Source organism: Dermacentor variabilis, chromosome 11, assembly GCF_050947875.1.
Source record: "Dermacentor variabilis isolate Ectoservices chromosome 11, ASM5094787v1, whole genome shotgun sequence".
Classification (NCBI taxonomy): Eukaryota; Metazoa; Arthropoda; class Arachnida; order Ixodida; family Ixodidae; genus Dermacentor; species Dermacentor variabilis.
Window position 1 is genome coordinate 96,929,872 of NC_134578.1, and position 15,178 is coordinate 96,945,049.

General features: G+C 46.5%; 1 protein-coding gene across 1 annotated transcript in view; it reads right to left on the reverse strand.

The window, feature by feature from the left end:
- LOC142563898 (aldehyde dehydrogenase family 16 member A1-like) overlaps positions 1–15,178 on the reverse strand; it is an 81,795-nt gene that overhangs the window by 17,687 nt on the left and 48,930 nt on the right. Inside the window, exons 7-8 of the mRNA XM_075674598.1 lie at positions 13,538–13,633; positions 8,634–8,864 (exon numbers count right to left, since the gene is read on the reverse strand). Of these exons, the coding sequence (XP_075530713.1) occupies positions 8,634–8,864; positions 13,538–13,633 (327 nt within the window). The remainder of the gene's footprint in view (positions 1–8,633; positions 8,865–13,537; positions 13,634–15,178) is intronic.

Here is a 15,178-nt window from a genome sequence, read left to right on the forward strand (position 1 = left end):
TCTTCTGTTGGTGTGTCTGCTATGGCGCGTCAAGTTCAGGCGCACATGCCATTGCCTCTCCGAAAAGAGTGACTCGACTGCTGCTTTCGCTCTCTCGCCGCACCCTCGCTTTCGACTTGCAGCAGTAAACGTAAAGCCCTTCGAGCTTTGTTTTAGCCTTTTTTCATCTCCCTCTGTCTTCTTGATCACACAACCTCCCATTTCTCTCCGTTGTGCAGGCGACTGAAAGCGCATCCTCCCTGCGCGCGATTACTTTCGGATGGCTGAGCGCGCGGCACCTTCATCTGCTCATTGGAGCGGTGGCTCTTCCAGTTCAGAATACGAGCCGAGCTCGGATTTGGACTTGGACAACGTCTCATGCGAGGAAGAGATGGGTTCCGCATCGTCAGATTCGGATGTTGAACGGATGTTAGTCAGGCTGATGATGATGTTTACTAACAACAGCTGCAGAACACTGAAATGTGCATAGTGCATTGAGTATGTTATTTGTATACCAATCATAATCAAAAATAAATTGCTATGTTCATTCCCTGTAATGCTTGTTCCCTGAAACCAAGCGACACTGGGGGTGCGTCACGGCCAGAAAAGTCCGACAGCGGAAGGGTTAACAAACACGATATCCATACCAACTAGCAAAGGTTCAAAGAAAAAATAAATGATCTAGCTGACAGGTTCATTCCAACGATAACGTTTCGAACACAACTTCAGAAGCCATGGTTCACCAATTCTTTGAAGAGACTTGATAATAAAAAACGTTTGTACCGTGCAGCAAATGGCAGGACAAACACATGCACCTGGGATAAATACTACGCAGCAGAACGCACATACTCATCAGCTATTCTGGAGGCAAAGCAGTCTTTCTTTCACGAAGATCTACCAAAAATGCTGGTCACTAATCCAAGAAAGTTCTGGAAGGTTATCAATCCTTGGGAAATAAGCAGTATTGCGTTAGTCAACGAGAACGGTGAAACGGTTGATGTTGAATGTGCTAATCTTTTTATTACAGTTTTTGTGTCAGTCTTCTATGAACCTAGCTTGTCATTTCCCTCTACAGTTAATAACTCAACTAGTGTCATGCCATCAGTAACCTTCTTTGCCGATGGTATTTTGTCTCTAATTGACAATCTTAAACTAACATCCTCAGCCGGAGTATATAGCATAAACTCAAAAGTGTTGAAATATACTAAGGACATCAGTGCTGCTTATTTGTGCTTGCTGTTCTCGCAGTCACTCTCAACTGGCATCATACCACATGACTGGAAGGTGGGGAGGGTTGTTCCCATCTACAAATCAGGTGACAAGAACTCTCCACTTAACTATCGCCCCATCTCACTAACAAGCATACCTTGCAAAATCATGGAACATGTCATTTATACAGAAGTTATGAAATTTTTAGATGCAGGAAACTTTTCTTTTTTCACAGCATGGATTTCGTAAGGGATTTTCCTGCGAGACTCAATTGGCACTTTTCCTTCATGATCTTCACACTAATCTAGGTACTAACCAGCAGACAGATGCAGTATTCCTAGACTTCGCGAAAGCATTCGATAAGGTACCACATCAACGACTATTACTAAAACTATCTCTAGCGAACGTGCACCCCAATATATTGCGATGGATTGAAGCTTTCCTTAGTAACCGCTCACAGTTTGTCTTCATTAACAACAGCCCATCTGTTTCCCTACCGGTAACTTAAGGGATTCCATAAGGATCTGTCCTCGGGCCTCTCCTCTTTTTAATATATATTAACGACTTACCTCTGCATGTATCCTGCAATATTCGCATGTTTGCAGATGACTGCGTCGTTTACCAAACAATTACTAATATGTCTGACCAAATCTCCCTTCAGGAGGATATTAACCGCTTGCAACAATAGTGCGATTGCTGGTTAATGACACTTAACCCAAATAAATGTAACATAGTGGTATTCTCCCGCCGACGTAACCCACTAGCTTACCCATACACAACAAATAACGTAGATGTAGAAACTGCGCAGTCTTACAAATACCTTGGTGTTACCCTTACGAATGACTTGACTTGGAGCACACATATTACTCACGTCATCTCATCTTCTAATCTCTTGGTTTCTTAAAACAAAACTTAAAGCAAGCACCCAAGCATGTGAAATTACTAGCCTACCAAAGCATAATCAAAGCTAAACTCGAATATGCGTGTGCCGTATGGAGCCCTCATCAAGAATATCTAATCAATGCACTTCAATCTGTGCAAAACCGTGCCATAAGGTTCATCCATTTAACATATTCATATGGTGTCAGCGTGTCATCATTCAAAAAAGAATCCGCATTGGTTACACTCACTGATCGCCGTTGCATCTCAACTCTCTCTTTTTCATAAGTTTTATCACCACTTCACTTAACCACCATACATTATTCCTGCTACCCGTATATCACATCGCACTTGGCACGTGTACCAAGTTGGCCGCCCTTGCACTCATACTACCACTTTTTCAGGCTCATTCTTCTTTCGCGCAGCAACAGATTGGAACAACCTGCCCCACCAAATTGCCACCATAACCTGTGCACCTACATTCATGCAAAAACTAACAGACCATTTTTCACAATAAAAAAAAATGTACGGGATATGTTATCTATGTGTGTACTACATGGAATTATGTACCTAATTTTCCTGTGTGTTTTAACTTATGCTCTGTTATTCTAACTTATGCTCTGTTATTCTTAAACTGACGTATAATAAATATGTGTATGCCCACCCCTTATTTAATGCCCCTATGGGGCTTTTAAGGTAATAAAATGAAATGAAATAAAGTGTTGGTGCCCAGCATGGGGGCAAACATCTTCACTCGATATCTTGTCCCGGTGAGTCCGACTTCCTCGATTCATCTGTAGCCATCGGCATGATCTCTTGGCAGTAATTCGGCTAGCTGACACTGGTGTATGAAAGGTGCAAAAAGTGCCCGTATGTTTGTCTTCACTACTCGACTATCGTTCCTTCATGCATGACCCCAATGCTAAAGACTTACTCTAAGGGGGTGACATTTTTATTTACAGTCAACTTCTGCTAATTCAACCCTGACCACACTGACGAATTATCCGGCGGGTTGAATTAAACAAGATGCATCAAAAAATGCCAGAATACACTGATGATTCATTTGGAACTATTTTCCAGTTTCTAACATGTCCCGTAATCAAATTCCCACCCGCTATGTGTCCAAAGTAGAGAACTAACATAGAAATGGCATTAAAGCTCCTAAACAAAGTAGAAATGCAACATGCACCCGATTCGTTAACAAGAAAAATGGGCACGGGTCTAATATGTGCTGCACTGTGACTGCTGGTTTCCTAAAGTTAGCTTCACCGCAATATATACGCGTTATGTGGTAAAGCATACAAAAGCCGCGAAAGTGGTTTTGGTATTGCGTCTGGTTGCATCAGGCAGGCAACCTTCAGCCCAGTTTTCTCGAGAAAAAGAACAGGTCTGTGTTAGAATCATGTAAATACCGTAATAACATACCTTGAGCTACAGTTATTGCTTAAAAATCATCCTAAGGCAGGCCAAGAATAGGCGTTTTCAATGCTCTGCCGAGACGGACGCTGCCATGAAAGGGGTCGCTATTGGGGTCAACATAGGTGTCAGGCCCATGCTTACTGACTGGTCAAGTTCGAACTATAAGCAGATGCTAATTTTAGGATTGAAATAACGAAAACATTGGCTCGTAGAAATGCATGGGCACTGGCCTGGACCTTCGGTCGTAATCGATTCACCTGAAATACACAATTAATTGGAACTGAATTAACTGAAGTCCACTGTGCTTGAAGGTAAGAAACAGACTAACATTTTGCTGTTGATATATTTTTTTTTATTTTCTCACATCACTTTTTTTACGATTTTTTTATTGTATTTTCTTCTCGAAGAGTGCGAACCTATCTGCATTTTCGTTTTTTTATTATTCCTTATTGGTGCCAATTTCACTATGTATTTACACTCAAACCTCGATGTATCAAACACAGATATATCGAATTATTGTGTATATCGAACATTTTTCATATCACCTGGAAAATCGCATGCATTCTTTTATTTTTTATTTCGAACAGGGTCAGACGTAAAATGGATATATCGAACACCGCCACCCCAGACCATGTGCACTGACAAAAAAATTTGAAGTCGAGATAACTTGTGAGATCGATTTAGTTGGTCACACACACATCGTTTATAAGATATCAGCGGCAAATATCGCTTAGAACATATTTAAAATAAATTTTAAAGTACATGCGTGCAGCCAACCGCAAAACAGAGCACCTCGCGACATTGACATCAACCGGGATTGTAAATAGCCAAGAAAACGCTACGTCATGTGGCTACGTCACGATTTTTCGTTGGCTGCCATGCGGCTTACAAGTGCTCTCCTCCTCTGTTGTTGCTTGTTCTAGCTGCTGTACTTGTAGTGGGACGCTCTCCGTGTCGCTGAAACTGCAGTTTTTGTCGTGTCCATCGGAATATTTCCCGCACTATCAGCTTGATTGCGCTGCCACAACGTTCAACGCCGATTTGTTGTGTCTTACCATTGATTGTGGCCGATGCGAGGGTTCTGTTGAGGTTCGTCCTCGCCATCGCCGGCCGCAATATCTGAGTCGGTAAGTGATTGGCCCCGTCTAAAGCGCGAGACACGTGGCGAGATTTTCCGTGCGGTCTGTAGTACGGCGCGTCGTGTGAGACTTGCCGCATGCGGCCATTCGGGACACATGGTGCAATGGAGCAAGCGGCGGCCCAGAAACGGCGCCCCTGCGTGGAAGTTCGGAATCCTACGTAACTTCGAACAGAAAGTGAAAGCAACCGTATTTGCACAGCTATCTTGTTTGAAACAAACGATGACAATATAAACACGTCTATGCGAGCACTGTAGGCGTGTTTCCGCAAGGCCGCGTTAGCAGTATCGGATCCGTTGACAGCCGCCGATGGGTAAGAGCCGGCAGGCATAGCTCGCTGGGCCATCGAATCCAACACTGGTTGCGCTTGTGACACGATCGCTTGCAGCTCGTATAACGAAGCGCCTATGTTAGTCGGCACAACGTGTACACAGTTATGTCACGCTTAAATTGCAGCACATTTGATTTCTTTGGCGCCAACAGAAGCGAACGAGCATGCCAAGCGAGCTTGCGATCGCAGGGAGACGATGTAGGCCTAGCTCGCCGGCCGTCTATCCGGGGCCGAAGGTTCTTGCGATGCGTCCGCAGCTTGTATTAAAGCGCCTAAATTCGTCAGCACAATCAATGCCTGAACATTTATGTTTCTCTTAAGTGAAAATACGGTTAGTTTTCCCGGGGCCGTTAGTAGCGATGAGTAAACACGCCAGTCAGGCGAGCCACTTCGTATACAGACGATTGCTGGCGCGTCTGCGCTTACTGCGTCCGAGTAGAAATCACGCCAACGATTTACTATTTCGCACAACGTTTTATAACTCGCACGCTTTTGAGGTCACTTTATTCTAGGAGTTATTTCGTGTCAGAAACAAATTGTAGCCCATTTATGCGCCGTCGTAAGCGGCGAAAGAGGCCAGCGTTCGGACCAGAAAAAAAAAAAAAAACATGATCGGAGCAGCGAGGCGCCCGCTCGCCGGCCCCACCCCGCCGGGTCTACCACGTGGCCATGACGTCCACGCTACCGGTGCTGTCATTGGCTGCGGTCGTCCGACCGATGCGGCAGTCGCACGACAATATTCAGCAAGTTGGTCGCGCAAGCTGGTTGCGCGTCAGAGCATACGTCATGGCTTTTTGCGAACACGTGACCCCTTTGTTTACACTCCCGTTTGTCCTGTCTCGTTGCTCTTTGAATCGAAACTTCGACTGGTCGCTACAAAAAAGACTGCAAATAATTACCTGTCGCGCTCTGAAGTAAATGAGGTTTCGTGCCGCAATTACTGGGTCATTAACTACTTATTAAAGCAGAAATAACCACGTGGATTTTTTTTGTGTCAGTACTCCTTTAAAGGCAGTGAACTTTCCCGCATCACTCCCACAGATGGCAGTGGCGCGATGGGCGTTCCCAACTGCTGCGCAGTATAGCTGCACACATCGATCACGTCGAGGGCGCTATTTGGACGCAGCGTTGTCTGCACACGGCAGCTTGGATAGTTCGACAACGTCAATGACGCATTGCATTTGCTTCACTGACTCCTCGGTGCCGCACTCTGCGCCTTCCGCACCTCACGAGAACTGGCGCTTTGCATCCGCAAAAGCACATGACAGCGGGTGCTCACTGGGCTCACAGATAGAAACCTTGGCAGGCGCCAGTTAATACTCTGTTAGTGACAGTGTTTCAAAAAAGCTTTGATTGATGGACGCAGAGATCGCAGCAGAAGTAGCGGCCAAACGAAGACGCTGCCGAGGTTGATACCGTGAGTGGTGATGTTGCGTTGCTCGCAAATTTAACTGAGGCTGCAGCTGCTTTGGCCCTTCTTTCTACGCCACTGCTGTGGTGTAATAGAGGGCATCAGCCTATTGCTTGTGGATCGTTTAGAGTATGTTGAGGACTCCGTGTTTAAGCACATGGCTTCCTATAAGAAACAGGCTATGCTGCTGCAGTACTTTTAACTAAATAAATAAATACTTTGTCTGAAGCTTCTAATGAGTATTTACTATGCCACAATTGGGGCACGATTGGGGATCGTTGTTGGTAGTGCGCATTCGAATTCCGCCGCGCGCGATTGGCCAAGATCGCGCCGATTTCGTGCGGCTTACGAAGCCTGCACGGCCTACGCTAAGTGCGTGCTGTACAATCGACCGCAAACTCCCGGCGACGCCTAAGCCAGCTGCACGCGGCACAACCTAACACGCACCTTTGGTTAATTGATTGATTTGCAGAAGTTTTTGACGTGTTTCTTGATTTTATGTATCGAATTATGGCTACATCAAACTATTTCGCTATCACTGCAGTGTTCGATATACCGAGGTTCGACTGTATGTGCCTATTTACTTGTTTTCATGACTACGAATGCTGTCACGTTTCCTGCCTTGTATTGCTGGGATGTGGGGCCAGTCAAGCTGCGTTTATATCGCAGCTTTTTTCTCGCATTCCGCACCACACATGGTACCTTTGCTTCATGTGTGAATATGTAAACATTGAAGCCCTGTGGTGAAATAAACTCCAAGCTCCAAGCTATTTCTGCTTGTAATTCGTGAAATAATGCTAGAGTAATAGAAATAGCATCATCCCCTAGATCATTACAATAACAATACAATGATACGACATTTGTCACTGTCACTCAACAACATGAAAAAAGCCCCGTAAGGCTGACTGCAGTGTGTAAAAGCATCAAACTTAGTAAAATACACTGGAAGTTTTAGACAACTTATTTCTGCTAGAATGCAGCTATGGAAATGCTGATGACATTTCTTTGCAGCTTTAGTGTTTGTGAGAATGACCATACTACATATGCAACCGTACATTCCCGATACCATGGCAAAAGCTTCTTATAAAGCTATATACTGGCCCTAATAGCAACATGAGAAACTACATTTACCACTTATGTCCCCGTACTAGCATCCTGCAATGTAAAAAGATAAATATTTTCATAAAGGCACCTCTACTTTTTGTTTTATAAAAATGGCCATATCCCCTGCTTCTATATAACTGCCGCGGTAATTCTCGGTATATGATGTGCATGCACAAAGGCAATAACATGTCACGTATCACTGCGCTGTATCATGTAGCGAGCCAAAATAAAGCTACCTAGTATAGCCAATAATCAGCCAGTTACGACCGTAACTATATACCGCTGCGCAAGGATATTGCCTGGGTACGCCTCGTACCTCCGGCAGTGCTGCAAGGTACTTGTGAGACAGAGTATATACAGTAGATCCTCGTTGATACATTTCCATTGCGCATGTTTTCCCGGTGCCAACGTTCGCAATCGAGAACACAAAAAAATGACCCAACAGTGTAAGTCATTTTTTACAGTTTCATATGCTCCTAGGAAAGAATCTTTCAGCCCCGACATTGAATATGTCACAAACTGCGATCGTGTGATACGTTTTTCGGCTGCTAGATCCCATGTAAAAAAGAAAATACACAAGGCATGCACTAATGAGAACGCCATGCTTTGATGCGTACAATCTGTCCAGTACCATGTGCGCATGCGTGAGGCACGTGGGCGCAAGCTTTAGTACACCGGCAACCATATGGGTATTCCGGGCATAATGAAGCACCGTAGTGTGTGAAATTTTGGTTGCCGTTCTATATTAGTTCTATGAAGCTGGTAGCAGTGCCACAGGCGATCCTGAATAATCGAGCAGGTCTAAAAACTCACTTGGCGACTTACTTTCCTTCACATAATCTTTTGTCACTTTGTGTGCTTGATGTGAAGACCGCAGGTCCTTTGGCGTCAGCCTTTCAGCATTTGTATAAACAGGTCCAAACATGCTGGCCACATGCTTCGTTTCTCGAATATGAGTGGCTGCTTGGCCTACACGTTTGGCACATGTGCAAGCTTTCAAAAATATTTTTATTATAGCTTGCTATTGCTTATAGTACGGATATTCGAGAACTGGGCGACTTGCGTTATAAGTGGTCTATGCTGTATTTATCTTTGATGCCTGTCTATATTTTGGTGCTAGGTGTACTCAAGCATCACCAAACTACTGCTGTAGGCAACTCACCCGCTCACCGCAGACGACCCCGTTGCGCGATCCAAACTCAACGGAAGCGTCACGGAGTCCCTGTCCATTGACGAAGACTGATGTCGCTTTGTAGGCAGCTGCAAGCTCCAGGGCAACAGGCAGCTTTTCAGTCCACAAGCTCACTTCCGAATGATGCACTGCACTGTTCACTAGTGTCACCGACTCCTTGGCTGTACGGAACTGAGTCACCAACACCAGTGGCCAACCCACCTGTAAACAAACAAGCAAAAGTTTTTAAATGCATAGAAATCGCCGACAATGATTGCCCACGTAAGCGAATACCCAAACGCTTCATCAAATGCATGAAGCGGCAGCGCAGAGTGGGCACTTGAGCTGGCAGTGTCGGGCAGCCACAAGCAGCAGCAGGGGCCCCATGACAGTAACCCTGCTCACTTTTGATATGCTTCACTGCACAAGTATGCTTCACCGCATAACATGGTTGTAATGCGGCGAATCCAACTTAAAGAACCGACAACAGCAATTTTTGGGGGGTTCGAATACAGTCGAACCCGACTATACTGAATCCGTTTATTTCAAATTATTCTGTATATCAAACAATTTATGAACATGGTATTGTTACAAGAGTATATATAGCAAAAATTATGCTTGCATCGAACAAAGATAGCTGGGACTGTCGGTAGATCGAACGTCAAGTGGTGCAAAAGTGCTCCTAGAAGTTGGCTTTGCCTCGCGACGGCGAAAAAATCCGGCGGCGCGGCGCGGCTCCATCTCCATCCAACCGCCGCTCCCCTACCGTAACCGCATCGCATAGGGCGAGCCGTCGACCCCCGCCCCCCCCCCCCTGCAAAATATGATCCTGGCCCACCTACAGCGCTTGCTCAGACAGCCAATCAGAGGCTCCTGTGCCCTCGTCGTACAAGCTGGCGGAAGTGCGAGTTATCTTGCTGCTTTTGTGGTTCATTGTGTTTGCGCCTTGTTAGAATGTACTCTAGCCTTGTGGGCCTTCTCCGGCAGTGTTTCCATGTTGAAGCAGCAGAATCTGCCTTTCGCCGTGGAGCTCGAAACCATAAATCGAGTCGAACACGGTGAGAAGCAGGATGACGCCGCAGTGTGCAAGATTCCAAAGAGCACTCAGCGCAACCTTTCAGAATATGTATGGGGGAGATTAAAGGGACACTAAAGGTTACCAGAAAGTCAAGTTAAAGTGGTAGAGCAATGTTCTAGAACGTCTAAGGCGTCAATATAATCGCGAACAGAGCTTTAGTAACAGAGAAATTGAGGTAAATGCACGACACTATTTGAGACCCCCCAGCGACATTCCGGTACTAGTCCGATGACGAAAGCACTCCTCATAATTTGTGTTACTAATACTCAACTACTAGTATCAAAAATATCATTTCATTCGATTATAAGATGGAAGAAAATGCTACTTGACTATGTCTATTCGATTCTAAGAAAAAATAACATTTTCACGTTACCCTTCAGTAGTATGGGTGGTCGAAAGGTTTCGTTTTCGCTCGACTCTGCGCCGCGCACGCTTTGGAGTTTCAGTAGTTTCGTTATCGCATCGTGCTGTGCGGCTTCTGCTGGCTCGTGAAACTTTCATTTGGAACAAGCAGCGAGAATGCCACGTCCTTGTGATGTCGTGGGAAGCCCTCGTTGCTTTCCCGCTCCGGAGAGCCGGTGTCGAGGCCGCCGTCGTAGTACGCAACGACGCCGGCAGCGCGAGCCCTCAGCAGCAGGTCGCGCTCGTCAGTGCTCAAATCGCTGAAGTTGAGCGCAGCATCGCGAGCCAATCTGTCGTTGTCAGGGTCCATTGCGAATAGCGTCAAAGTTTGCGTCATAGAATGAAGTACCAGCTTATGGTCGCGCGTTTCTCCTTCCGCTAGCCACCATACTCCCGCTTTCGCTCTGCTGTCGGCTCTGTCTTGGCTCTGTTTCTGGCCGCTCGTTTGCGTTTTGCGCAGAAAAGCCGTAGCGCCGTCTGCGGACGCCGTTTTACTCACCGACGGCGCAACGTCACTATGAGACCATGATGTTAGTACTCCTCGATCAGAGGGCGGGCGATTTGAACTGCGCTAAAGGTACGCGGACGCTTCAGAACGCATTTTCTCTTAAAATAAGTCTCTCCTTGGCACAAAACTAGCGTTTCGAGGTTTCTGGAATGGTATTTCAACAGTCCACGTTGACTTAATAGTAACCTTTAGTGTCCCTTTAAGGCTAAAGCGGACGAACTCCTGACCTGGTGGCCGTGATGCCAGATGCGTACGCGCGACCGTGTACAAATGGTTCATCTGAAATTGCTTCAGACATGCCGGCTTCCGTGTTCACGGTGATGACTGAAAACTCTGATGAGTCCGGTGAAGCCATTGCCGGTGTTGCCGAGGTTCGGAGCGAGCTGTCAGAATTTCCGGAAGCCGTTGACGAATCAACGGCCAACAAGTTTGTGAATGCAGATGACGGTGTCGCGACCACGGGAGAACCTGAAAATGAAGACTACATTGCCGACATCGTACCAAGCACAAGTGAAAGAGGGCACAATGAGAAAAGCAATGACGATTCTTTGCCCACATCCTCCAGGGTGATTGGTGCACTTGCACTAGACCAGCGATTCTGCGCGAATGTGGAAGGCTGCAGCTTCAGCTGCTCCGACTCTTCAGACAATGTGGAGAAGTGCATGCCTCGTAGGCTGCGAAATTGCTAAAGCAGAAGAAAACACAGGACTACTTCCTGCGAAGCTAAGCTAGTTTCATCACTAAAGTGATTTTATAAATGGTATGTGCTTTTGCGACGTCGAATTCTCTAGCAGGGTTATATCGAATTATGCCCTATATCAAACTGATCGGCTCTCTATCTGATACTGATAGAATCGAACATTCGAAGTTTAGAATATTCGCACACCAGTAGTTTTAACCAGTGCAGACCTTTTGAACACTTCGCCAACAGCTAGGTGCATGTCTTCTCCAGATATGCTTCTGCAAGTTCAGTTATTTACTGCCAACTTTTGTAGCTTGTTGCAATATATCAGTCGCTTCCTGCAATGTATTGTTTGTCTGTTGCAAAGTACTAACCGTTGTAACATACATTTATAGCCTTTGTAGCAATGTGCGAAAGGAAATATCCCTCAGCATCTCTAAATTTAAATGACTGCTGCATTCAAACAAGATGTGGGAACATTACAAAATGACGGCAGATCAAAAGGGAACACAATAAATGGAAGTCAATGGGATTTAGGTTGCGACTGCTGAAACGCAATGTAGCAGCCAGAAAACAACAGCGAGGAACGTACCAACGAGGTTCCACTGTGTGCATTTTTTGTTCTTTTTAAGGGAGATCAAAAGTTCCCCTTCGTGTTATACTTGTGGTCGCATTATGTTGGAAATGGGGTATGTCACATACTGGGAATACATGAAAGTGCACAAACGTGTCATTCTGGCATAACATTAGGTCCCAGACATTGGGGTCATATTATACGAAGCACTTATTCCGTAGCAAGCTCTGCATGTCGAAAATAGCTGCACTTTGACACGTTGGGAAGTGAGAATTCTATGATCGTACTACTTGCACAGGTTCTGAATGCCTGCTAAGCATGAAACAGAATAACAGCTATCATAGCGTGAGGTGTGAAGTGCGCGAGGGCCATGATAGGAGTGTGGTCAGCCATGCGAAGGCGACAACGAGACACTGCAGCGGTGGCAAGAGCGCACCCAAGAAATATTTCCAACAGCAACAACAACAAGCGAGGGAAAATAGGAGGAAGAAGAAGTTGGGGAGACGTGGAGCAATAAACCTGCGCGGAGGAAGGAGTTTGCCAGCGCTCTAGGTGTAGGAATGAAGTCGCCGGGCCTCAGGCCCATGCTTCGTTCCTTCCACTGGACCTGGGCGACCTTCCAGGGGCGTGTCACCATATTCTCACAAATCGCGCTCTCATGATCGCACACAGGAAGATGCCGAGCGACGTCGGGAAAATGAAGTCCATGCACCGGGAGCAGAGGTGAAGCCAGTGGTGTCCCCAGCCGGGACATCTACCGTGCCAAGGCCACCTGCCCCTTCTTCTCAACGTCGCATCCGGACTTATGCTGCATCACTGGATCCCGGGTGTTCGCCTGAGGGTTCTATGCTCTACGCTTCTATGCTCTGAGGGCTACCTCCGTCGCAACCTCGAGTTAATCTCGCAACTCCACTGTAGACCATGAAACTGTCGGCCCTTTTTGACTGACACTTTCTTTGGAGGCTTAATTCTTTATTTATGTGGGTGTTTGATTAGTTCGTAGAGTTTCTGTTCCTCCTTGTGCTGGATGTCCTTTAATTGCTTGCTTGCAGTGTGATAATGAACAACTTCGTCACTTCATGGCTGAGGCAGTGCCTCAGCAAGGATTAATTAATTGAAAGAACCTCATAACACACAGCGAGATGTTCCAATACTCGCTATAGAGAGCAAAGTAGATGGCTAAGTGGACAGTGGCCATCTTAAACCTTGCTTCAATTTTGACAAAGCCATCATCAAAAAAAAAAGCTGCTAAACAGCATCGAAATAAAAAATGATGCAGTCTACTTTGCTGTCCGAACATGACAGCTGAGCAGAAGGCTTGAAAACTTGTTGGGAAGGTTGTCTGCTCAGAGGAAAATGTCATGTTTTGTTATGCGCTTAATGTAAGTTGCACTACGCTTTTACATACAGCTATGATATGCACTTCCCTTATGTTTTTCTTGTTGATGCAAGATGAGGTTACATCACAGAAACATCATCCAGACTCCTTCCATTAATAGGGCACAAAGCTGTTCTGTTAACTGTTCACATATACTGCCTCTGATGCTGGCCAGAATTGCAACACTCCCAAGGCCAATTATAAACTCACAGGTGCACACTTATAACTGGTGCGCGAGATAGTCTTGAGCGGAGTGAAAAAATAGCAACATACCGAGTCAAGCACGACTGGCGAAGATGGTGCAACGTCCGCAAACAGTGCCGGCCTCGGTGGGTAGGGGTGCTTGTCTGCATGAGCTGTCGAAAGAAGCTGAAAGCATAACTCTTAATGAGATCATGTTAAGGCTATGCCTTATTAGCAAAATAACTTTAAATTAAGATTGCATAGCCCACTGTGTGCAATGAAGCCACAAAGCGGGTGTCATGTCTGGCATCCAAGAACTGGGCGGCGTAGACGTAGCGTCGAAAGAACGTTTATTCCTGTTACTTGGCAGGCAGCCAACAGGTTACATACTGCGCGCGGTGGGCCCGTGCGAGCGGTCTTTTAAAACCAGCACGGGCTACCCGATAAGAGATAGCCGGGCAGAGAGCATGCGCAGACAGCACGCGATAACACGCGTGCTTGGTTTCGCGCGCACACAACATCTCCTTCCTCCTAATGAGCACAAAGTCCTTTTGCCACATTATACAATGCAACTAATGCTATGGCTGATATCTGTCAGGAGGTCGCCGGTCCCTCTGTGGATAGCGTCGCTCCCCTGGAGGGTCGGTCGTTGCCGCAGGGGCCGCAGCTGGAAATGGCTCGTTGGCGCTCTCAGGATCCCTGAAATCTGGAATAAAATCTTCCGTGATGCTCTGCTTTGAGCTGTCGATGCTGAGCAGTAGCTGGTCTTGATGACGACGCCAAATGAGCACCCCATGATTCGTTCTAACGCGAACCTTGTATGAAACGGGGCCAGACTGCTGAATGATAGTGCCAGGGACCCATTTCTCAGGACCTCTGTAATTCCTCACGAGGACCTCATCATTGATGTTGAAAAGTCGCTCACGTGCCTTGCGTCGCACCATATCGGAGAGCTGTTGCTGAGCCACTCTTCCCCCGACAGAAGGCTTGACTGCGTCGAGTCTCGTGCGCAGTCGTCCACCTATGAAAAGGTTTGCTGGAGTTTCTCTTGTAGTCGCATGCGGCGTGTTGCGGTACGTCACCAGGAACGTCTGTAAGGTTGCCTGCAAGGAGTCTTGGGGTCGTCCTTTCCGCAACGCAGATTTCATTGTCTGTACAAATCTCTCCGCAAGGCCATTCGTGCTTGGATGGTACGCTGCACTCACGATATGACGACCACCGAAGCCTTTGACGAAGCTCTTGAATTCTTCGGAAACGAACTGTGGTCCGTTGTCGGTCACGATGGTCTCGGGTACGCCAAAACGCGAGAACAGGTCTTGGAGACACTGAATTGTGTGGTACGCCGTAGTCCTCTGCATGACATAAACTTCCGGCCATTTTGAGTGTGCGTCCACAGCAACAAGGAACATTTTGTCTTTCATGGGTCCAGCAAAATCCAAGTGAACTCTTTGCCACGGCGAAGTCGGCCATGACCATGGATGAAGCGGAGCCGGTGCTGGTTCGTTCCGTTGCTGTTGACACTCTTCACATTTCTTCACGTGTTGCTCTAGGTCCGCGTCGATACCAGGCCACCAGACGTAGCTCCTCGCGAGTTCTTTGCATCTTACGATACCGGGATGACCCTGATGAAGTTCCTCAAGCAAGAAGGCTCGGTGTTTTGAAGGCACAACTACTCTCATGCCGTACATTAAACACCCTTGATGAACTGTGAGCTCCAAACGCTTGTCGAAG